Raw genomic sequence first — 23,221 nt, 5'->3', positions numbered from 1 at the left:
GTTGTACTAGGCTGTGAGTTAGAAGGAACATGTGCCCTGGATAATTAAAACAAAACCAAACCTTGGACTAGGGCTGTATTAAGAGTTTGGAGGGTAGAGTGCCTGCCTTGTGAACAGAGCCAGTGTTCAGTGTCACTGGAGAGAGAGAACCAGAAATGCAAGGTCATTTGAATTTAGCTACATAATAAGTTCAAGGTCAGCCTTGAAGAAATGAGATTCTGCCTCAAAAAAGTAAATCATTCGTCAATCAATTAAGGGAAAAAAAGGCTGGAAAGTTAGTGGTGGCCTTTTTTTGTTTCCTATTCCAATTCTTAGGCAGCATATAGGCAATAATGAAAGAGAAGATACAGACAAAGGGGTGAAGCAATAGAAGACTGGAAAATAGGGTCCTTGGGAAAGGTTTGAGATCCTTTGAAATATAAGGCAGAAGGCTAGCTAACTACGTGTTTCAGTTTTCCCTGGATACTGTGAGAACAGCCAATACCACCAAATGTTTGACATGGCTTCTATAATACTGCATGTTTTGCTGAGACCATTAGAGCAAATGATGAGGAATGCATTAAGGCACCCCAAATAATTCATTAAGGCTGCCAAGGCTAACCAGGACCCTGGGGTTTGTGTCAAGATTAAAAGACCAATCAAAGTGAAAAAGGCATGCAAACATTATAAAAGCTGACAGCAATGGTTGATGCAGGCCCAGAAGCGGCCACAAGTTGGCAAAGGCTAACGAGGTCACAGGCATTGCAGGGAAGAGGCAGGCCCTGTCCAGTGAGCATTTCCAGGACTTGGGCCAGGGACACTCACAGGATGTTTACCCTCTGACAGTTGGGGTGTGAGGAAGCTCTCTGCACTCTTCAGCTCTAGTGAGACAAATTGGGAAAGGAAACTGGTTGGGTGAGAAAGTACTAAGAATTCACAGCATTTCTTTGGATTCGGGGTCCTGTTGCTCCAGTGAAGCAACATCCCTACCCTAAGCTTTGAACAGCAGTCCTGGCCGGACAGCCAGGACTTAAGGACAGACTTCAATGGATCCGAGTCAAGCAAGACTCCAGGTTTTATTCATTTATTGAGAGGGAGACCACATGCACGTGTGGTTTGTGTGCGCACGTGTGCACACGCACACACGCACACACACACACACACACACACACACACACACACACACACTGAAGCACATACGAGAAGTCAGAAGACAATTTGCAGGACTTAGTTCTCTCCTTCCGCCATGTGGGGCCTGGCTATTGAATGCAGGTCATCAGGTGCTGAGCCATCAGATCTGCCCTAGGACTCCAGCTTTCAACCCAGACTGGATGGATTCTGGTCTTATCATGGGAGCCTTTTCCTCCTAAAGGAGATATTGCCCAGAGCTCAGAGTGTCCTCTTGGATGAGGCAGCACTGGTTCTAGTCTCAGACTGGCCTAACTGGTTCCTGGAAGGGCTATGTATAGCATCGGGACAATCCTTGATTGGAGGTGACTTTGCCACTGTGAAAAAATCACCCAGCTTCTTAGGACACGGTTGTGTTCATCCAAAAAACAAGGTCAGTCACCTCTCTCTGAAGAAAGAATAGCAATTAGATACTTATAACAGTTACTGCATTATCATTGTAGTTAATAAAGATGATTAAATCTTTAGTCCTGAATGATTATTCCAAACTTCACTTTAAAAGTCTATAAACAGATTAATTTATCCCAACTTTACATCCAGCCTGATGCTTTGGGAGTTGCCCGCCATCTTTATAGCCCCAGCAAAGCAAAGATATCTTCCAAAGCTCCCACTACAATAAACACTGTATCCTAAGCATAGGATTAGTCATGCTTACACCATTATAAAATATTATCTCCCCTTGTTTCAAATGCAGACAGTTGGGACTGATAAATCTGGGGGGGATAGTCATGGTATCCATGATTTCTAGGATCTAATCAAACCTGCCAGCCATTGCTGAGCAAGTACTATGGGCCAGGGGACTCTGGATGGCCCCTCTGCTTCCTTGACACTCAGTCCATCTGACAGCAAGCTACACACCACTGGCCATATGGCCAATGAAGACTGCCACAGGTACTTGCAAGACTATGAGCAGGAAGTATCTAGAGAAGATATGGGGACAGTACTTGGATCTGTGAAGCTGAAGGACCAAGTGGTTGAGGAACACTGGTGGACAAGTTGACTTTTGGTCAATAACTGGTGGCTAAGAGATGACTGCCATCACCTGCTTTGCAATTACATGACTTTATAATCTGTGTCTTCCAGATGCAGAGACACCAAGCCCATATGCCCAGCAGCCACCTGTATATATTAGTTTCTTTGGAAGGGACAAGTGGCAAGCATGAGGCAGTCATGTGTATGAGTGTGTTCATGCATGCTGAGGTCAGAGGTCAATCTCAGGTGTCATTCTTCAGGTGTCACCCACTTGTGGTTGTTGGTGGAGAATGTGTCCTTTCACTTGACTGGCTGGCTGTCAAGCCCCATGGATCTACCACATTTAGCTTTTGTCGTGGATGCTGGAGACTAAACTCAGGCCTTGGTGCTTGCCTGCCATGCCAGCACTTCTACTGGGCTGTCTCCTCGCCCCCTGAAAGTAGTCTTAAAGCAGCAGGTTCAGAATCTAAGAGGAGATGGCAGGATCATACTTGATGCCCTCGGAAATGGAAACTGGAGAACCAAGAGGAAGTGCGATGTGCACAGCAACCTGAAGAGGGACGAGGACTTCAGGGAAAGGGTGGGTGAGGGGCTAGCAGGCTCACCAAGACACCTCACCAGGACTACATGGCTAGCGGGCTCACCAAGACACCTCACCAGGACTACATGGCTAGCAGGCTCACCAAGATACCTGACCAGGACTACGTTGTTGCCAGCTTTCTTTTCCCCTTGCACCAAGATGTGTATATAAAGGTGCTTGTGGTAGAAGAGACATTCTTCTCTAGCCCGCCTACAATGACTTACCATGAGCCAGGCCATGGATGCCGGCGACGAGGTGTTCTCCACTAGTGGCTGCATGGTACCTGATGTACTCTCTCTCAGACTGGTGCCGATTGTCCATTGTCTTCCCCAGGCCATCTGATAGCGTCCCTGCAAACTGGAACAAATTAAAAACAAAGAGGAGTTTTAAAGCCTCAGCATTATTTTTCTATTAAATCAATCCCTTCCCTCACTCTTAGCTAGGCGTCAGTGAATTGTGATTACACAGAGACTAGCTGCTGAATTACACACACTGTCTCAACCAGCAGGGTGGCTCTCACAGGGAAACAACAATTCCCTCAAAGCATTTACACACCAGTTCCACAATACAACCCAACCTCCAAAAGAGTTTTACACACAAAATATTCTAAACTCTGAAAGTTTGTGAGTGCTGATAAAGCACTACGAGTGGAAATTCCACACCATGCCCATCTGAAGGACTGCAGTCAGATGCTGATACACCAAAACCACGAAAACAGTCACCTGCGAGGTGCGTATAAAATCCAGGTGAATTTCTCGTCTAAACCTTGTCTCCTCCCCAGGAAATCTCACATGTAAACAGTCTTGAAGCTGGAAAATCCAGCTTAAAGACTTATAGGCCTAAGAGTTTCAGGTAAGAGCTACTTTATGAGAACCCCTGAAAACGTATTGAAGAGTTAAAGGTACGGAAGCTGGAAAGATGGCTTATCGGATTGAAGCACTTGAAGAACAAGCACAGGGACCTGAGTTCAAATCCCTATGGCCCATGTAAAAAGCCATTACTGTTGTACAGATGCCTGGAACTCCATGGCTGTGGCAGTTGTTAGAAAGGTTAACAGCAGCCTTGAACTCATGACTTCAAGTGAAAATCCATCTTCTCCCATAAATCACAGGATCTTATCTACCCTGGCATACTTTGGCCAGAGATAGCAGGGTTGCTGGGGCTTGCCGGCCACCAGTCTATCCCTGGGCTTAATGAGGGGCCCTGTCTCAGAAATGAGGTAGAAGTTGATGGAGCAAGACATTTCCTCTGGCCTGTGTGTACACGCACAGGCACACACTTGTGTACATGCACCAGAGACACGCTCACACACATACAATTTTTTTAAAAAAAATTTAAGTTAAAGGTTTATACAAAATGGCCAGGGGTAGGGGGAGAGGAAGTGAGGGTTGGAATCCTTTCATATTAAGGACACAGCCCTTTGTGCTAAGAACCAGATGGCTTCAAGGCAGAAAACAGGCCAGATTATTGCTCTAGGGTTTCGTACAGAAATCTCTGGAGAGGTGGGGAAAGGTACGGCTTGGTAGAATGCTCACCAGCACGCACTGAGCACAGGGTTCAATGGGGAAGAGAAAGGGTGAGATAAAGCTCCTTTAAGTTACACCTTTGTTCACTCATTCGGCAGTCACCAAGTGCCCATCAGGGCACCGAGCCCCATTTATCAAAGGAAGAAAAGCAGGTGGGTGAAAAGACGAACAGCAGACTCGAACCCATGACTTCGAGTGCAAGCCCATCATCCCCCACAAACCGGAAGATTTTATTTACTCTGGCAGACTTTACCCAGAGAAGTTGTCTCATCCATCAAAGCTGGATAAAAAGAACATAAACCCCTGTTTTGTCACCAGACAATTTGAAAAGGTTTAGCCTGACAGTTAATAAACAGCAGGTACTTATCCTCACCATTCAGGCATACAACAGGAAGGGTATCAAATATATAATTAACCTTCTCAGGAAGGATCTACCAAAACAACTGGTTTAAGTGCCAATAACCCAGGACTCACCTCTTAGAAAACTCACAGGAATATTATTTAGATATTTAGCCCAATGAGGAGATTATAGGTCAATCTCCTGGAGGACCCAGGAGACTAGGCAGGCATCTGAGGGCCAACTTCATTCTGAATTGATGGGGGTGGGGCGAGGAAGGAAGACTTCTGGGTGTGGTTAACACAGATCCGATCTGTCCTGAAAGTCATCAGTGGAGGCTTCTTGACATGAGTGCCAGGTGAGTTCCGGACTCTGGGATGAAGTAGCAAGTGCTTCCTGGCACCAGTTATGGGAAAGCTCCTCCCACCTCCTTACCCGCACCCCCATGCTGATGTGGTCTAGGGCATCATTGGCACACCCTCCTGAAATCTGACCCCCATCACAGTTTGCTTTTCAGCCCCACCTTCTCCATCACTCTACAGTTAGTTACAGAAATAAAGTTAGTGGAAGTTAACCTGATGACTTCCTTTAGAACAACGAGAGGAACCTTGGGAGGTTGAAAAGCCAATACTGTGGATCGTGAAGGACACACTTTGTCCTTAGAGAGCCATCACGGGACAGAAGGCCAGGAACGTGCACATTGGCCTGAGTCAGAGAGCAGGCCCCCTTGGGCATTGTGGGAGCTTTATGCTCTGAGCCTCCATTTACACTAGGGCGAGGCAATGGTACTTACTTCACCATGTACCTGGCAAGATCAGCAGTAGAAACATGGGGCCTGGTGTCCAGCTAGCATTCCCACTGTTAGTAGGCTGCTAGTCTAAGAAGAATCATCACCCTTTCAAAGGTTTAGAACTGTGGCCAGCCACACTAGCATTAACTTTAACATCCATACTTCACAGCAGATAAACACAAGTCTCCAAACCAAGTTTTCAGAGTGGGACCACCTATAAAGTTAGAGTGCTCCGTGGATGGTGTCCAAAACCTTTCAGCTCTAACTTCAAGTAATCTCCACAGCGTATGTCATTACAAGGCACTGAATCTGGCCCAGCATGGACTCCGCTGGGAAGATAAACACTGGCCTTGGAGACTGTGATGCAGCCACGGGTCTCACTGCAATGACAGAAGTGACCTAAAAGCATTGGTCAGTACTGCAGATCTGGAGTGTTAACCCTCAGGCTGTGCCAAAGTACCAGAGGCGGTAAGATGACAGTTGTGTTGGCGTCTGCAGGGCAGGATGCACTAAGGCACTGAGACCACCTTCAGCATCCTGCCCAGCTAGAGAAAAGTAAGCACCGAGAAGAATGTGTGAGTGGAGGTCACTTTACCTTTTGTGATAAACAGTTGACAAGAATGAATATAAAAGCCAACTTTTCTTCCTGAGAGAATATGGGACATCATTGAGGAAAATGTCCAGCATGACCCTGTCTCTTCCAAAGCCCCTCCATTAAACCAGTTAGATACTTGAGGCTCAGAAGGGAGCCCACGGCAAAGCTATCACTGACACCTGGCTCTGCTACAGCTGCCTTGCATCCAGCACCAACAGGCTCCTAGGGATTCTCTGTATGAAGCCCATGCTAATCCCCAAGAGAAGGTCCACATCTCAAGGAAAGATCACTCTCCATCCCAAATGCCAGATTCTTCCAGATGCCTATCCAATGCTTCACTTTTTATTTGTTTTGTTTCTGAGACAGGGTCTCTCTATGTAGTCCTCCTGCCTCAGACTATAGGCATGTAACACTATACCTGGCTAGGAGTCTGACTTTTCTTATTAAAGATGTCTATACCTAAGTCAATTTACTAGTCTCACTTTCCTGCTATAAGACCTGTAGGTGCAGGTGGTGGTGGCAGCACATGCTTTTAATCCCAGCACTCAGGAGACAGAGGCAGGTGGATCTCTGAGTTCAAGGACAGCCTGGTTTACAGAGTAAATTCCAGGATAGCCAGGGCTACACAGAGAAAGCCTGTCTCAAACAAACAAACCCTATTCATGCAAGCCATCTAGACTTGCTGTTTGTCACTTCTGAGTTGAAAGCATAAAGAGACAGTTATGGGCTACTGTTAGGAAGATCTGCCCTCCTGAAAAGCAGCCTTTCAGTTTGGTTTTGATACGGCCCTGTTGTAGCCAGTGTACTGCTCTAGAACTCCAATTCCTCCTACCTCTATTCTCAAATACTGGGATTAGAGGTTATATGGAACCTTGTCCAGCAGAAAGTAGCTTTGAGAATAGAAAAAATATAGATAATAAAGTCTGTGACCTGAGAAGACCTGTGCCAATGGGAGGCTGACCAGCTCTTACCAATAGAGACACTTTACACAGAAGAAAGCAAAACCAGACAGGCAACAGGCACAGCAATCAAGACTGTGTCCCATCACCTTGGGGACAATCACATGGCCATCTTTAAATCCACTTCTTATTCCCATCCAAGTGGGCTGATAAAATACACCACTGTCTCTCCTTCAGACAGAAGGCTGACATACAGGCTGTCAGGAGGATGGGATTCTAGGATCATTCCTCTCTGTGTCCACAGCCTTGTACTTGTTATGGTTGGGAAACATGCCCTCATTATGCCCTCAGCTTTGAAGGAGGCCGTCAGCAGGGTGGAGACACTCACAAGAACTACAGTAAGTGCTGGAGTGATCTGCCTGGCCCAAGCGCAGTCCTTGTCTCACTGTCTTGATATAAATCAGTGCCGGAGTCTAGCACCCAGAGTATTCAGAGATGACTCTCGGAGGTTCTTGGGGAAAGGATAAGTCTTCAGGTCATGAGCAACTTCAGCTTGGCTGTGTGGCTAGTCTAACAGGCAGCGGTCCAACATAGTGAGAGCCACTGGGGCCACCTGGAGGCAGTCAGAAGTGGGTTCTGTCTCCTGCCCAGAGGTGTTTGTGTGTTTGTGGTGTCACAGAAAGACAATCACACTGGAGTTCAAATTGCTGCTGTGACACACAATAGCAGAGGGACCGTGGACAGCAGCTTCAATCTTAGCTCCAAAATATTCATTACAACTATTACTTTCGAGGACTCAGTGAGGCTGGACAATGTGGCACACAGCACTGACCACAGCAGAGATACATAAGGGACACTGAGTAAGACAGTGCTGAGTGGCCTCGACCTCTGTAAAATAGGAATAAACACATTCTACAGGGCTGTTGTGGCTTGACAGAGGATCCTCTAGTGTGACACATGCTCTCTACAGAGGGACCTAACAGCTCCAGAGCAGTCTGCACCAATCGGCAAGCTACTGGGACCCAGGAGGTCATCTGGTAAGGCACCACTCCGGTGGTAATAATGAAAACCTCCACAGCAGAGAAGACTTAAGAGTTAAGTCAATCTAGCTCATTTAAAAAAAAAAAAAGTTCAAGCCTACGAAAACACTTAAAGCTTCAAGTGAACGTCAGCCTAGCTAAGGTGCCAAGAACAGAGTGTCCTTCAGGAACCTGCTCATGCACTTACAGTGGGCTCCCCTTCTGCTGCTGAAGGAAGCGTCAGCACTCGTCACACTTGTGCGTTTTTAAGTTCTATAAAGCAGTGTTTTCAGCACAGGGTAAAAAAACCCTCAGAAGTCTTCAAGATGCCCATTCTCCTGAACTGCTAACATCAATCCTCCAAAACAATCCTGCCATCCATACGCACGGAGACACTACAAGCTAGCCTGGATTTGCGTGGGGGCCTGGCACTGAACTGCTGACTTCAGAAATTTAAGAAGACGGTGGAATGGCATGAGGGAGAAAATTCACACTGTGTCCCTCAGTTCTGTCTTGTCCGTTTCCCTGACTCTTCCGTGATACTCAGCAAGCATGGGTGCCAAAGGTATTTGGCTGGTGTAACAGGAGCCTAAGCTTCAGTTTCTCCCTGTTCTCTGAGGCTCTACTTTCACAGTTATTTACCTAATGGAAAGTTCCTCCTTAAGAGCCTTACAAACCACTAGTGACAGTATCTTCCTTGTCACCTGTATTTCACAGGAAAAAAAGATAGAAGTAACAGGAGGCTGTGGCATGGGGGAGAGGTCTACTCTTCATCCAAGGACAAGGCTGGACAGCTGCAGCATGACCAGCAGAGCTCCAAGTCCCCTAGGCAATGCCAAGGACACACAATCAGAAAGGCCATCCACATGCTGTGCGGCAAGCAGGCGGGGGCTCTGTGTGGTGCTGGAGGTCAGCATGCAGGAACAGAGCAGTGGCATGTGCCTGTCACTAACAGCCCATTACAGTGCGAGTCACCAACTCGTCTGGACCTCAGTTTATCCATCTGCAAGTTCCTACTCCAGAGAGTTCCTTTGAGGGGCTGCAGAAGTAATTAAAGAAGAATGCTGGGCCCAGGGTCTGCCCATCAGTTTTAACAAGTTTCTCAGAAGCAGTTTTGGACTTTAAATTCCAGAATCGTTTTCAACTCTGCTGGTAGCTAGTAAGAAAGCCTGCTTCAAGGCAGTTAGGACCTGAATCACTTCAAAACAAAGGTCCTAACTATTCCCTTCTGTTCAGTATCATTAAAACGGCTGCAGTACACAATCATTCTGGGACTGGAAATGTCGCTCGGTGGGAACAGCACCGCCTAGGCTCAATCCCCAGCACAACACACAATCAGAAAAGAGGAGAGGGAAGGGGGAGGGAAAAGAAGGCTTTCAAAACATTCTGTGAGTTTTGTCTTGACATTGAACCTTTCTGCAATATTTATAAACAGGAAAGTTAAGGAAATAATGACCCCCAAGCCAGTAACTGTCTGTCATTGACAAAATGCAAACCAAACAGCTATCTGCCACTTGGCCAAGGGTAAGGGGTGGGGTAAGTGGGGACACACATAGAAAAAAAAATGGGCAAGAAATAAGTTGGTGTTTGGTGAAAAGGGGCTATTTAGGAACCCAGATTTCTCTCTACAGAACACAGAACAGGTTGCCTCCAGTTACAGTTCTATGTGGTTACAATTCTATGTCATCCAGAGGACACAGGCCTGGCAGGGGAACCGAGAACAGTAAGGCACTTGAAAGCTGGGCTGGACACTCACTTTGTGTCAGTGGCACCTCCAAGCCAGTGACCTTGCTTTTCCCCTCCTCCATTCTCCGGACTCTTGAGGATGTGTCCTGTGTAGCCATTTCATGGACAAACACTTATCGGGACAGGCCACTTCTTCTCATTTAGAAACAAAGTTATCCAGCAGCACCCGATTATCTCAGTGCACAAGGTCTAAAGGCATCCAGTAAGGTCCAGCCTCCAGACTGCCCGGGTGGTAACTGGTCTAAGGCACACACCAGCTGAACTGGCGAGTCTCTGCGGTTCTGCAACTGTGACCCAGTTATGAACTCAGATGTTGTTTCAGATTAATCCGGAAGCTCAGAGCGGTTTGAAGCACTTCCATAATAGGATTTGGCTTTTTCTCTCAAAAGGACTGGTACGGTTTGTTATAAGCCTGAAGGCATGGAGACATCAGAATGGAGGCAGGCTTGGGAGAGTGACCTCAACAGACCAGCAGAAGGGGCTCAGTCAAGGCCTAGGGTTTTCCCATACGGATTACGAGAATCATGTAGGCAAGATGCCTTGTTGTTTTTCATATTTATTTAAAAATTACATTGATTGCCAGGCATGGTGACACACACCTTTAATACCAGCAGTTGGAAGGCAGAGGCAGGTGGATCTCTGTGAAGCCAGCCTGGTCTACATAATGAGCTCCAGGACTGCCAGGGTTATGTATAAGAGACCTTGTCTCAAAATAAAAACAAAAATTACATAGATTTATTTCGTGGGGGGGGGTTATATATGTGCTAGAGTGTGTGTAAAGCTCAGAGAACAATTTGTCAGAGTAGTTCTCTTCTTCCTCTATATAGGTATAAGGGATCAAACTCAGACGTCACTAAACTTGGTGGCAATCCCCTTTACCTTCTGAGCAATCTCATGTGCCCATGTGCCCATGTGCCCTTTAAAGGCAGTCATGTATGTATGCCTGGTCCTGTAGTGGCTGAACATGTTGTCAGCAGGCTTTCCTGGCAGATGACTGGTGTCTGTCTTGAGGACTCAGTCTCCACATACCCATTGCTGAGAATCTTATGACACAGAGGAAAGCTGAAGGTGGCTCCGAACAGCTGTGCCATCTTAATAGGATTTGCAACAAATACCAAAGCCTCTTGCTCAAGTGCTGAGACAGATTATGAGAAAAAAAAATATCCTCTGTAGTAGCCATATCATGATGCCTACGTAATACTAGCTCCACTCTAGGGAGGTACGAGACTTCATTCTATTATTATTATTATTATTATTTTATGTGTATGGATGTTATGCCTCTAAGTATGCCTGCACACCACATGCATGCAGTTCCCATGGAGATCAGAAGATGGTGTTGGATTCCCCTGGAACTGGAGTTACAAGTGGTTGTGAGGAACTTTGTGGGTGCTGGGATATTGAACCTGGGTCCTCTGCATGAACAGCCAGTACTATTACCGCTGAACTGTATCTCTAGCCCTGCCACACAGACTCTGAAAAGGAGTCCCAAGTCACCTCTGACACTAACTAGCAGTGACTAGAACTGAAAAAAAACTTTTTAGAAACTTTCTCTCAAAGAACAGTATCTTGATTCATGAGACAAAGAAGAAAATTTTGTCAAAATGACTTAGTGGGATCTTAGCTAGACAAGGTCTCCTCCTGTGAAGCTACCTGGTGACAGCACCCGTGAAGTGGCCTAGTTCAGTCCTCACAACAGAAGGACAACCACAATCCCTACTTCTCAGAAGAAAGCAGGAAGAGTGCAAGAACGGCCAACAGAGACGCACTATGTGTGGCCTCCCTCAACAAGGCTTGTCCAGAGGCTGACTATTACCTCTGTAGGAAAATGCCTTCCAGAATAGCATGAAGCTCATACAGACACTCAAGACACACACTGTTCCTTGTGGAGAAGTGAAGCTGGCAAACTCCAGAACTCCTGGGTCTAAAAGAGGTTATCAAAGTCCATCCAGGCTCCTCGCTTCCTTCTCCCCACCCTAGCAAGTCCTCTCGGCTTCCCAGAACCCTTAACTCACTAACAACAGGAGATTACTCCCAGGGAAAGCAAGCAGTTTCTGAGAACGTATTAACCTGCTTGGGGGTGGCATGTGTGGACAGAACCTGCATCTTGGAAAAGCATGCACAGAGACACTGCTCACTTCAAGCAATGTCTAGGGAAGTGACTGGTGATCAGGCATGAATGTCCACTGAAAACTGCCCTTAGCCTCTGGAAAAGTAAGCAGCTTAGTCCTTCCTTTAAAAAGGGGTGGGGAGAGCAGTTGAGTGAAGACCTAAGGTATTGGATTAAGTCTCATCTACTTCCTTGAGAAGCTTGAGGCCAGACTCAGGTGAAAACACGAAAGAAAGTTCTTGGTAAGATGGGCCCAAATGTCCCCAGCCTGCAGGTGAGGAGCTTAGGTATTCCCTAAGAACACTGAGGAAGCCCTGGTTTGCCCAGGACCCGGGGTTACAAGAGTGCTTGCTTCCTAGACACCCATCTTTTCACTGTAACCTTGCATCATGGGAAGGGGCAACTGGCTCATTTTTAAAGGGCACTAATGTGCCAGGCATGATGCAAGCTTGTAATCCCTGCATTAAAAAGGCTGAGGCAGGAAGATCATGAGTTTGAAGCCAATTTGGATTAAAAACAATAATAACAATGAGTTCAAAAATCAAAGGATATAGATGTGGTAGCACACCCTGCGATCCCGGCTACTCGGGGGACTGAGGCAGAATGATTGCTATATGAGGATGAAGTTCCAGGCCAGCCTGACCAACAGTCCAAGACCTCCTCTCAGAATATGGTTCTCATCCCAATCATGAGGGTGCCATCTTCATGACCTGATCATCCTCAAAGGCTCCCACTGCTAATAAAGTCACCTTGCAGGTGAGGAGCCATACGTAAAATAGAGGTGGGGATGCAGGTTGGGCATGAGCAGTCAATCCTTGGCATATTTCTCCAAGTCTTCTAGTGGCGACTCATTCTACCTATGGTCAGGACGTAAGTTTAAGATTTGGGTGGTGAGAGTGGGCACACAGTCATGCTAAGAAAGTCAGGGCCAGGGAGTCGATCCTGACAGCCTGGAAGGTTTGCACCAGGGACTCTTCCTTGACCATATATGGCAAGGAGCCCAACTTGGAGCCTGAGCCTGCCTCCCAGCTCAGTTGCTGGGCAAATGACTCCAGTGTTAAGACTCTAAGCACTGGAGATTATGGGCTCCAAGAAATCACCAGGAAGCTATCTGGTCTTAAGTCTAAATAGCTGCAGGAAAGCAGAGGTCATGTGTGCCTCAAGAGAAATGGCCTTTTTGAATCCATGAAAAAGAAAACTCCCAGCCAAGCTCTGAACACTGTGAGCTGCACTGAATAGAAACGTGGAAGGATTTCCAGGGAAGTCTCTGCAGATCAAAGCAGATGAGACCAGGGGTTGCAGGTGGAAGCCATGACACATGCTCTTCTCTTTTAATTTCAGACCACCTCTAGATTACCAACATGCTTAAAAGATCATCAAGCAGCATAATGGCTAGTCATGTGGAGTCAGAGGATTTCCCAAATGTAGTCTGGTGGTCAACAGAACGCAGTGCCCCTGCTGAGCTCCACACTGTGCAGAACAGCTCAGCTGAAGACAGACCCGCCACCTCTCTCCCTCCTGTGGTCCAAAGACGTTTTAACAAGGCCCTCAGTTCGCTGACTCTAACTTCACAGTTTTCTGCTGTGGCTGGTGAAGGGCTGAGGTACTCCAGCAGAGCCACTCTGGCCATAGAGAGCAGTCTGGAGCACCTGCAAGCCACTACAGCAAGTAAGTGGACAGTTCCTTTTGCTGTGAGCTCCAGGTGGGGTGGGGCACCAAGGTGGTTCACTTGATGCTTTGCTGCCAACATGGAACCCACACGGAGAGGACTGACTCCTTCAAGCTGTCCTCTGGCCTTCATATGAAAACACACGTACTAAATAAGTAAGTGTGTGTGTGTATTAATTAAAGTGAGTCAGGCCTCCCACCCCTGAGTTTGGTTTGTCCTGACTGTGAAATGTGTGACTCTTTCTCCTAATCATACACAATATAATTGCAAAACAATAACTCTTCTATGTAGATCACAGGTATCATGGCACAGTACTAGGCTCCAAAGGTTGAACACTTAAGTCTCTTCTCTTTTATTTTCATTCTCCATGGGGCAAACAGTGATCAGTCTCCTAACTAGCCCAGCTAGCCAAGTGGTCCATCTCCAGGCTCTGGCACAGCGAACCCCTCCCCCCCCGCCATGCACACACAAGCCTGTGCTTCTCATACATAATCCCTCCTGTGAACCTCTTCCTGTCTACAGTCTATACTCTGTGTGGCACCCATATCCATGGATTTCTCCTTCTGTGCCAGCCCTCCCTACCTCAGCACCTGGATGCTTCCTGAACACAAAGTTCCCACCCTCTTCTTTGCTGTGTCATGGGGCCCCTGAAGACCAAAGTCTTGGCTTTCTCCCCCAGTGTGTCCTTGGTACCTGGCACAAAGCCTAGTGCTTCTAGCTAGCTGTCTACTCACAGTTGTGAGCTGGAGGAAAGGCCTAAAACACAGCAAAACTGCTTATGTGCTAACGCTGTGCACAGCTCGGTATTTAGTTAGGTCTGCGGAGAGCTAGAACAAGGCTCGGGTGCCCTGACTAAGAGTCTGAAGTTCTGGGCTGCATGCTTCATCCTGGATACAGGGCAGCAGCATCCACAAAAGCACTCCCATGCAAGAGGAAACTACAGGAAATGTGCTGAGTACTCTGTGCACCTCCTTGAGCCCAGCACCAACCGTGGTTGACCCCACAAACAAGATACCTAGGGGGGAACCCAGCAGGGAAGCCTGTGACAGTGCATCATCCATAAAAGGGCCAAAAGTATGGGTGGAAGTCAGGCAGCCTTGCTTCCTGGCCTCAGTCTTTCCCCAATCTTGAGCAAGTTAACTAATATCTGAGTGACTCTTTTGTAAAAGGAGCAGCTAGGAGGATGATGCTGAGGAACAGGCAGATTAGACAGGCTGGTGAGGTGGCTCAGAGGGTAAGAAGCAAGCCTCGAAACTCACGGTGTTAGGGAAGAACCCAAGGCCCTCCACACATGGATGCTCATGCTCACCCACAATAATAAATATTTTTAAAAACCAGATTAGTTTTTGTAAGAGGCATCATTGTGCACAGCACACAGTAGACATTAAATGCCAGCTACTACCTTAAAACAAAACAAAACAGCACTGTTTAGGCTTGAACCCAGTGCTTCAAACATGCCAGGCCAGCACTGAACATGGAGCTACATCCCCAGCTCAGCCTGTACTATTTGACAAGATGCCCATTCAATTACTCGGTTAAACACGAAGCTACCTAACAAGGGTACAGTGGGTGCTGATAGCTACCCCACATCTTCTGTATAGCTCCTGTTGCTACACTGAGGAATAAAGGGAAATGCAGTTCACAGATGACAGCATTCCATGCGGTCTGGCTCCTTTCTGCACTGTGACCACATAGTCCACAAACAGCATGCAGGTGGACAAGCTGCCTGCTCATTTTGGCAACAAATTATGAGAGACAAAAGCCAAGGAAATACAAAATTAACATTGTTGTCCTTATCAGAGCATACAGAGCCAGACGTGGCCACAGTCCTGGATGAAGAAAACGGGCTTCTGGCTTTTGCCTGTAATCTCTGGGACTGTTATCAGTAGTGCAGAACTAAATTAAATGTTTCTTTGCACAAAGTTATGAGAAATGGATCAGACACAGTAAGGAAGGCTTCTGTGAGAACAAAACTGCTTTTAAAAAGTATATCATCACAGGGAAGATTAGGAAAACCCAAGTCTATAAATACAGCTAACTGTTTACTGGAAATGAAGAGAAGATGTAGGCTAAGTAAATACAGAGATGAGCAGGAAAATCAAACGTTTGTAGATGACATGTGTTTTCTGAAGCAGCTGTGTGGAGCGCATGGGGTTATAGTAGAACTGTGTGGTACTCTCCAGAATGTTCTCTGGCATTCAACCCCAGTGCCACGCTGCTGCATCTCTGCCACTAGCATGTGAGAGCATGTGTGGACTTAGTTACTCAGAGCCCCCGTGACGCCTTCTCCAGAGGGCGGGTGATTTTTCCAAGCAAAGGGGAGCAATCTGGATCATCCCCCACTACACATTTGTTGCTGGATATGTAAGTCATAAATGGAGGAGACTGGAGCTGTTGGCCTGCAGGTTTTCAAAGAGAGTCAATGCACTGTGGTGAGCTCCTGGTAGTACAGGAATTCCACGAAAAGGGCAGCTAGAACCAATAAATACAGTTCCAGGCAGAAGGAACAACAGTTTTAGATTAGACATGTCCAAACCCACAGACTCTGTTTTCTTGTTTGGAAGAATTAAGAATGTGCTGGAAATTTGGGGAATGTACTCTGAATCTTTCTTCCTCCTTCTATACCCCCCTCTTACCCTCCTTTCTCTTTCCCGCCTCCCCCCTAGCCCCACCCCACTGCCTTTATTAGCTCCCATGTTACCTTCGCAGCCTGGCCAGGCTAACACTCCCTGACACTGGCCTGCTGGCCCTCAGTGGGTCCCAGGGGCAGGCCTGACTAGAGATCCCTTGAGCCCCTACGGCTCTTATCTGCACAGTGTCTGAGGAGTTTGGTATCTTCTCTCCACGCCCTCCTGGGAAGCAGGCCCAGCAGGTGCCCATTGGCAATAGTTTTGTGTTACAGGCCTGAATGAACGATCCCTGCAGGAGCTGCCGACCTGTTTGCACAGACACAGAGGCAGTCAAAAGTCCACCGCGTGAACTTGGGATGACCCCAGCTGCAGAGTCACTGGCGGGTTCATCCGGAGGGCAGGCACGCTTTATTAAACAACTAATACTCTTCACAGATAACTTTGAGAAAAAGCAAAAGTGTTAACTCTTTGCAATCTTGCTCTGACAAAACACCTCAGCTGTGAAGAGACTCTGATGGAGGGGGCATGCAGGTCTGAACCAAAACACCGAGACAGACAGGGCACAAGCAGGAACAGTGCTCATCTGTCCCAGGGAGGGGGCAGGACTTAGCCACCATTTGGTCTGCTGGTTTGGCAAAGAATTCTAGATTAATGTAAAAAGCACAAAATGTTAAGGTTTCATGTACTGACTCCAGTGAGGACTCTGGCTGGGAGTGGCCTGACAGTGACAGCCCTCGGTCAGGCAGAAACTATGAAGTCTGGGACAAACACGTATGCAGCTCACCCTGCGTTGCTTTGCTTTGCCCTGACTCCTGGCACCCGCAGAGACCTAGGAGTGTCATCCAGAGCTTCCTGTGCCAAAAGGAGAGCGCGGCAAGACGAGTAAACACCCAGCACCAGCACTTGGCTTCCAGCAGCACACGGAGTTCCTTCCAGAAGGGGAGAGAGGCTCAGCAAAGGTCTGTGGTTCATAGAGCCATATTCTCACCGAGCACACAGCCTTTACGGTCTCTGGGCCTGCTGCACAACCCAGGCCACTCCTAGATTCTCTTTATGTAGACTTTAAAAGGAACTGGTGACAACAATTGCTAATAGCAAGACACAGATCAACCATTTCGAGAACGCATGTGACCAGCACTTACATTAATTTGGGCACAGAAGACTATATGCCTATTAAAGTTCCCTTCTGCCTCAGCTCACCAGCCGTCCTCTAAACCTGGGTATGGAAGGGCTTCCTACTTGGCTTATTTATAGGGGAGGTGCAGTTTTGCCTGGGTTTACTGGCTGGATGAGATCCTGTTGAAAGACTAGCTAGGCGAGGTGCTTCAAAGGAGTCCCGCCTCTCTCCCCACGCAGGTGAACAAATGGGTCAGGGCAACAACCCAAGGACATTATCCACGCTGTACCCAGCACAGCCCTAAAAACATAAGAGGAAACTATTTAGATCCTTGTCCTCCTTAGTCTGTAGTGGAAGACAGTCATGGAAACACATAAAATCCATTGAGAGAACAAGGTGCTGGAGAAATGGAGAGGTGGGTGAGGTTTGTTGCGCAAACGCAAGGACTTGAGTTCAAAGTCAGGCATAGCACGTAAGTGGGGATGGATTCTGGGGTTCACTGGCCTGCCAGTCTAGCTCAAGCAGGTGAGCTCTAGGTTCAATAAAAGAGTCTGTCTCAAAATGGAAAAAAAATAAGGTGGAGAACAATAAAGACACCTGATGTCAACCTCTGACCTCTGCGTGTGCATGCACAGGCACCACACATGTACATATGCATAGGCGTTTACCACACACACACACACATACAAAGATTAAATTTTTTAAAAAAGGAGGTCCCAAACAAATATCTATAACCCCAGGGCTCTGACCCACTACTTTTCTCTCCTTCCTTTCTACAAGATAAAAAGCAGGCAGCCACGAGCTGCCCTCCCAAGGGCAAGGTCTGCATCTGAAAGCTGGCCCTGTGACCCCTCCTGGGTCCCTCTTCACAATGGTCTGCGAGTGCTCAGTGCCAATCTTGATGTTCTTTCCCAAGTCTGCTGTCCTCGGTGTGTCTCCATGTACATCTAGGAAAGCCTGACTCTCCACATCCATATCCAGCAGGCACAAGCAAGCATCTGGCCTGAGAGTTCTTAGGAATACAAGATGCGCTTACGGAAGTCAGAGGCTCCAGTCTGCTACCACGTATGGTATTTCCACAACAGGGTTTGTCACGGACCTCAGGTTGGTGACACAAGGACTAAGGCAGCAAATTAGTCCTGCACTTTGTCCCAAGAACTTTTATTGCTTATTCAGAGACCTGGGAATTCATCTTGACTGCTGATTAATTTAACTTGATTAGTCTCTCCTGACAGTTACTCTGTAGCAGTCTAAAATTTTCACCTGCTCAGGCCATGGGACACTAATCAAACTCACTAATGCCACTAGAAATAAGTTATTAGAATCTAGAGGAAACTGCCTGTTTCCCCGTGGCTGGGTGACTGCAGCCCTGTGACAACCTGGAATTTTAGAGGCCACCCTTCACAGCAGGATGGCAGTGAAGAGAGAGGCCTCTTGGGAAGCTGTGGGGGCTCCTAGGGGCTATCTTCTGAGTTCCCTGGGGTAGCTCAGTCCAGAGGTCAGAGAGGGGTTGGCAACCTGGCTCAAGACTGACTGCCCCATTTCACACTGGTGACTGACTTTCCCACCACTCAGAGGAAAGTGATGACAGCCTGGCCTGCTGGCCCCATAGGGATGTCTGCAAGGCTAGTGAGCCAACAGACATGAAAGTGTTCCTGCTCCTGAGGAGGAAGCAGCAGCGCCTGCTAGGGGAACAGCCTGAGGCTGCAGGAGCCAAGGGTCCTGTCGTTTTCTGCAAGCTCCATTTGACCCTCCAGAAGCTAATTACCTGTACTGTGACTCAACGTTTTCATCTGTCAAATGAGAATAATCCTTGACGTTTAATGTCTAAGTGTGTAAAGATCGGAAGGCAACAGGAGCGTGCTACAAAGGTTAAATGTCTATAAAACGCCATGGAGCCGCTGCACCTTCTTTGGTGACTGCCCTAACCTTGTACATTTCCCAGTTACCAATAAAGAGGAAATCACTTTACTGGCTACAATACCCAGTTTTGACCATCACAAAGGAAACAGAACTGAAGCAATGGTTTGGCTCTGACAGCACATTCTGCTCAACAATGTCTTCAGCAAAGACACTAGAAGTCTAACACCTCCAAACTAAGATTTTATTACATAACTATAATTGACTTAAGCATTTCCCTGCTAAGAAATAAACAGCTCTTTCTATCCACACTTTTATTCACTTGACTGACAAAGAGGAGCTGGGTTTGTTTCCCCTTTCTCTAATAGTCCACCAAGGCTTCCTGCCATCTTGGGTGGAGCCAGGGCCTGCCAGAACCCTGAGTGATAAGTCTTTGCTGTGGACTGTGCAATGTAAGACTGAGGGCTAACAAGGCTGGTGAGATAGTACATCCTCCAAGTCACAATGTCCCTGATAAAGAGTCTTGCTCTGTATCCAAGATTGGTCTTGAACTTGTGGTCATGCAGCCAGCCCATGATGCCCTTTTCTATTTTGGTTAGCTGCAAACTTCAGATATGTTTGGGACACACTTGTAAATCAACCATTCTAGAATTTCTGTTTATTTTACATTAAAAACTAAACAACAGATAATAAAAAGCAGGCCAGTGTTTTATTTCATAACTTTGCTGAATATACACAATGCAAAAAAAAAATGCCAAACCAAATAAGAGATACCCCATACAGAGCAACCTGGCTCATTTCCATTTTTCCTACAGCAAATATTTATGGCTGGTCACAAGGAATATCAGCCAAAAATGTTGTCAGATAAGATCTTTGCCCTCAGACAAGTCTACTCAAGGATGTAAGCAATAAGCAGACATCTACATTCCATAATTCCATAGGCCCTGAACCTCATTCATCCTTGAGGAGAACAGGGAGCTCTTGCCCTATGGCCCCCACAGCACTTTCCCATGTGAGTGCTTTCAGTCTGCAGAGATCCCACTGCAACCTCCACTCTTCTGTAAAGAGCCCTACTCCACATATGCACTCCCCCTCCCTCCCTCCCTCCCTCCCTCCATCATCATCATCATCATCATCATCATCATCATCATCATCATCATCATCATCCTTCTTCAGTAGCTTCCACAGTATCTGCAACTAACGCAATGGCAAGTGTCTGCATATACTGGGAGAATATGCACCAAAGCCTACAATGCAAGGAAGCACGCTTGCTGCTATAACAGAAGTACAAAGTGCCAGGGGAACCTCTGCTGGGGAAAGAGCACTTTCTGGGTGGTATTTGGGCTCAGCCTTATAAATACACAGTCTCTGGCTTGAGGTACAAGAAAAGCATCACAAACACAGGTAAGATGCTGAGAAGAAGAGCAGGGAGAACGACATGCAGGGGAGACTGGGACAGCCAGCTTCGTCGTCGTCTAGTCATTACCTGAGTCCCCAGGAGCCTCCTAATGTTTGGCTTACAACCACTTTCCTCATGCTTAATCAAGACATTTCCTTCTTAGAAACGCTCAGGAGGTCTTCCCTGCTGGAGCTGAACAGAAAAGGGAAGGACGTGCACGTTTCCCACATGCTGCCCAGTGAGTGTGGTGTCCCTCTGCTCTCCTGTGGCCATGTTGGGGTGCCCTTGGTTCCCAATGAGCTAGGCCTGAGCACATTATCATCTGGCTACGAGGCAAGGCAAAGAAAAGGTCCGTCTGTTAGCTTTCTGGAAGTCCCTTTTCCTTCCGTGGTCTTTCCTCCCCAAGGCCATAGAGATTACTTTAAGTAATGCCTTGACAGAAGCTTCAATTACTCCAGCCCCTCCGTTCACAAAGATTCTGCTCCAACCTGTTTTTATGTCCACTTGGCTTTTTGTGACTTCTCATATAGCTCACACAAATAACACCATGGTTCATGTGTGATTCCCAAGTCTCTAAGAAGAAAAGTCATTTTCCTTTGCATCTGGTCTCTGAAAGTCACTCGGCAAGAGAGACGACTTGCTGCAAGGCTCAAGAGGACACTGATGGGGAAACTCCAGTACCAGATCATGCTTGTTTCTGTAGTACAAGGGAAGACTCCAGAAACAGTCACCAGCAAAGTACTAAGAGCTAGAGGGCCCGGGGGAAATCCAGAGTACACCAGCTTCTGTCAGGCCACCTTGGGGGAGTTACTTCTAGATTTTCTTACATTATTTCTAATTTCTTCATCTGTAAAGTAGTGGGGGCAACACCTCCCTACCCGCAGATCTCATCAATGATAAGTGATGAAGACAAACACAGACTAGTGTCAATGAGTAAGATATATATTTTTTTTTACTTTCCTCCAAGAAGCAAACTACAGAACAGGCCAACAGAACTAAGTATAGACTTCTCAAAATGACACATTGCCCCCAGTGTCCCCACCTGGCCTTTTAACTCAATTGCTAAGCATCTGAAAGTCATATGCTTACAGAACTCAGGGACAAGATGTCTCTACAGAGTTTCAAAGTCTATGGGAGAGATCGAGGGGAGGAAAGAAAGAAGGGAACAGAGTTACTGCGAAAAACAAATCAACATTCTGCTGTTAACTGACAGTAGGTAATACAATGTTTTCTAGTTTTAGGCATTCTGAGCTGAAGTTAAATATTATTTTCTTAGATTATTTCTAATTTTGTGTGTATGTGTATGCATGCACATGAGTGCAGGAGTCCACAGAGGCCACAAGAGGGTGTCAGATCCCCTGATGTTCAAATTATAGATGATTGTGAGGTACCATGTACATGTTGGGAACTGAACTCAAGTCCTCTGCAAAAGCAGTAAGTGCTCTTAACTGCCAATTCACCTCTCCAAGCCCTTAAACATTACTATTTTAAAATGACATTCTAGCTGCCTGGAAATGCTAAAGTAGTCAAGCACCACAGAGGTTACAATTCAGCTCCTAGGATGAAGGCACCAGAAGAGGGGTTTGAAGACCATAGCCAGGTTACACACTGTGACTCTAACTACGATACTGACCAAAATGGCACTTCTTATAATAGGTGGAAACCTTAGCCATGACAATCATAAAGGAGAAAGAACTTAAGGAAAATGAAATCTTCCAGACACAGTGATCCTTATCTTCCACTGTCAAAAATCGGTTGATTTGTCCTTCAGAAATTCATAAAAATTAGCTGGGCATGGTGGCCACACCTGTAATCCCAGCACTCAGGAGGCAGAGGCAAGCAGATCTCTGTGAGTCTGAGGTCAGCCTGATCTACAAAGCAAGTTCCAGGACAGCGAGGGCTGCTATACAGAGAAACTTTGTCTCAAAAAAAACCAAAATAAATAAAGAAATTAATAATAATAATAATAAAATTTGTGAAACTTGAGTGTAGTTCATTTCAACTTATTTGGCACAATACTTGAGGCACATCAGACACTGGTGTGAAGGACAGGAAGGGCTGTACTAAGCCTGATTAAGCTACATTTCTTTTTTTTTTAAAAAAAATATTTATTTATTTATTTATTATGGATACAATATTCTGTCTGTGTGTATGCCTGCAGGCCAGAAGAGGGCACCAGATCTCATTACAGATGGTTGTGAGCCACCATGTGGTTGCTGGGAATTGAACTCAGGACCTTTGGAAGAGCAGGCAGTGCTCTTAACCTCTGAGCCATCTCTCCAGACCCCTAAGCTACATTTCTTGCATTAACCATCTTTGCACTTAGAAAAACTGCTTCTTAGGCTGGGTGGTGGTGGTGCACACCTTTAATCCCAGCAGCAGCAAATCTCTGTGAGTTCAAGGCCAGCTTGGTCAGTTCCAAGAGAAACCCTGTGGGGGGGGGGGGGGAGGGAGAGGGGAGGAAGAAACAAACAAAAACCAAAAAAAGAAAACCTGCTTCTTTGGAGTAGACAGGCTTTTTTTATTTTTGATCTTTTCAGCTTTACTCCCTTCCACCACACAGCTGCACCCCTAGGAAACGAGGTGAAGTCCTCTGAAATGTGTGCTGTTCACTGCTAAGACAACTTCAGGAGCCCACTTTTGACGGGATGAACTAGGAAGTGTAGGGGTTGTCATTTGCTTTCTGCTGGCTGGGGAGCTGCCTCCTTGGCTGAAGGAGAGGAACGCCAAAGCTGTGCTTGGGAACCTTGGTCACTTGGGATTCTCATGCCACCATTCCACTGCCCGGTGCCAAACAGGCTGCTGACC

The 23,221-nt window shown here is 46.8% G+C and overlaps 1 protein-coding gene across 1 annotated transcript in view; it reads right to left on the bottom strand.

The window, feature by feature from the left end:
• Window positions 1-23,221, bottom strand: part of LOC121441724 (vacuolar protein sorting-associated protein 13D-like) — a 226,987-nt gene that overhangs the window by 43,971 nt on the left and 159,795 nt on the right. Inside the window, exon 66 of the mRNA XM_041642967.1 lies at window positions 2,944-3,076. Within this exon, the coding sequence (XP_041498901.1) occupies window positions 2,944-3,076 (133 nt within the window). The remainder of the gene's footprint in view (window positions 1-2,943; window positions 3,077-23,221) is intronic.

The sequence above is a fragment of the Microtus oregoni genome, unplaced genomic scaffold, assembly GCF_018167655.1.
Source record: "Microtus oregoni isolate MIOR12 unplaced genomic scaffold, Mior012 000081F_ref0000091, whole genome shotgun sequence".
NCBI classification, from domain to species: Eukaryota; Metazoa; Chordata; class Mammalia; order Rodentia; family Cricetidae; genus Microtus; species Microtus oregoni.
This window is presented reverse-complemented; position numbering and strand designations above follow the sequence as displayed.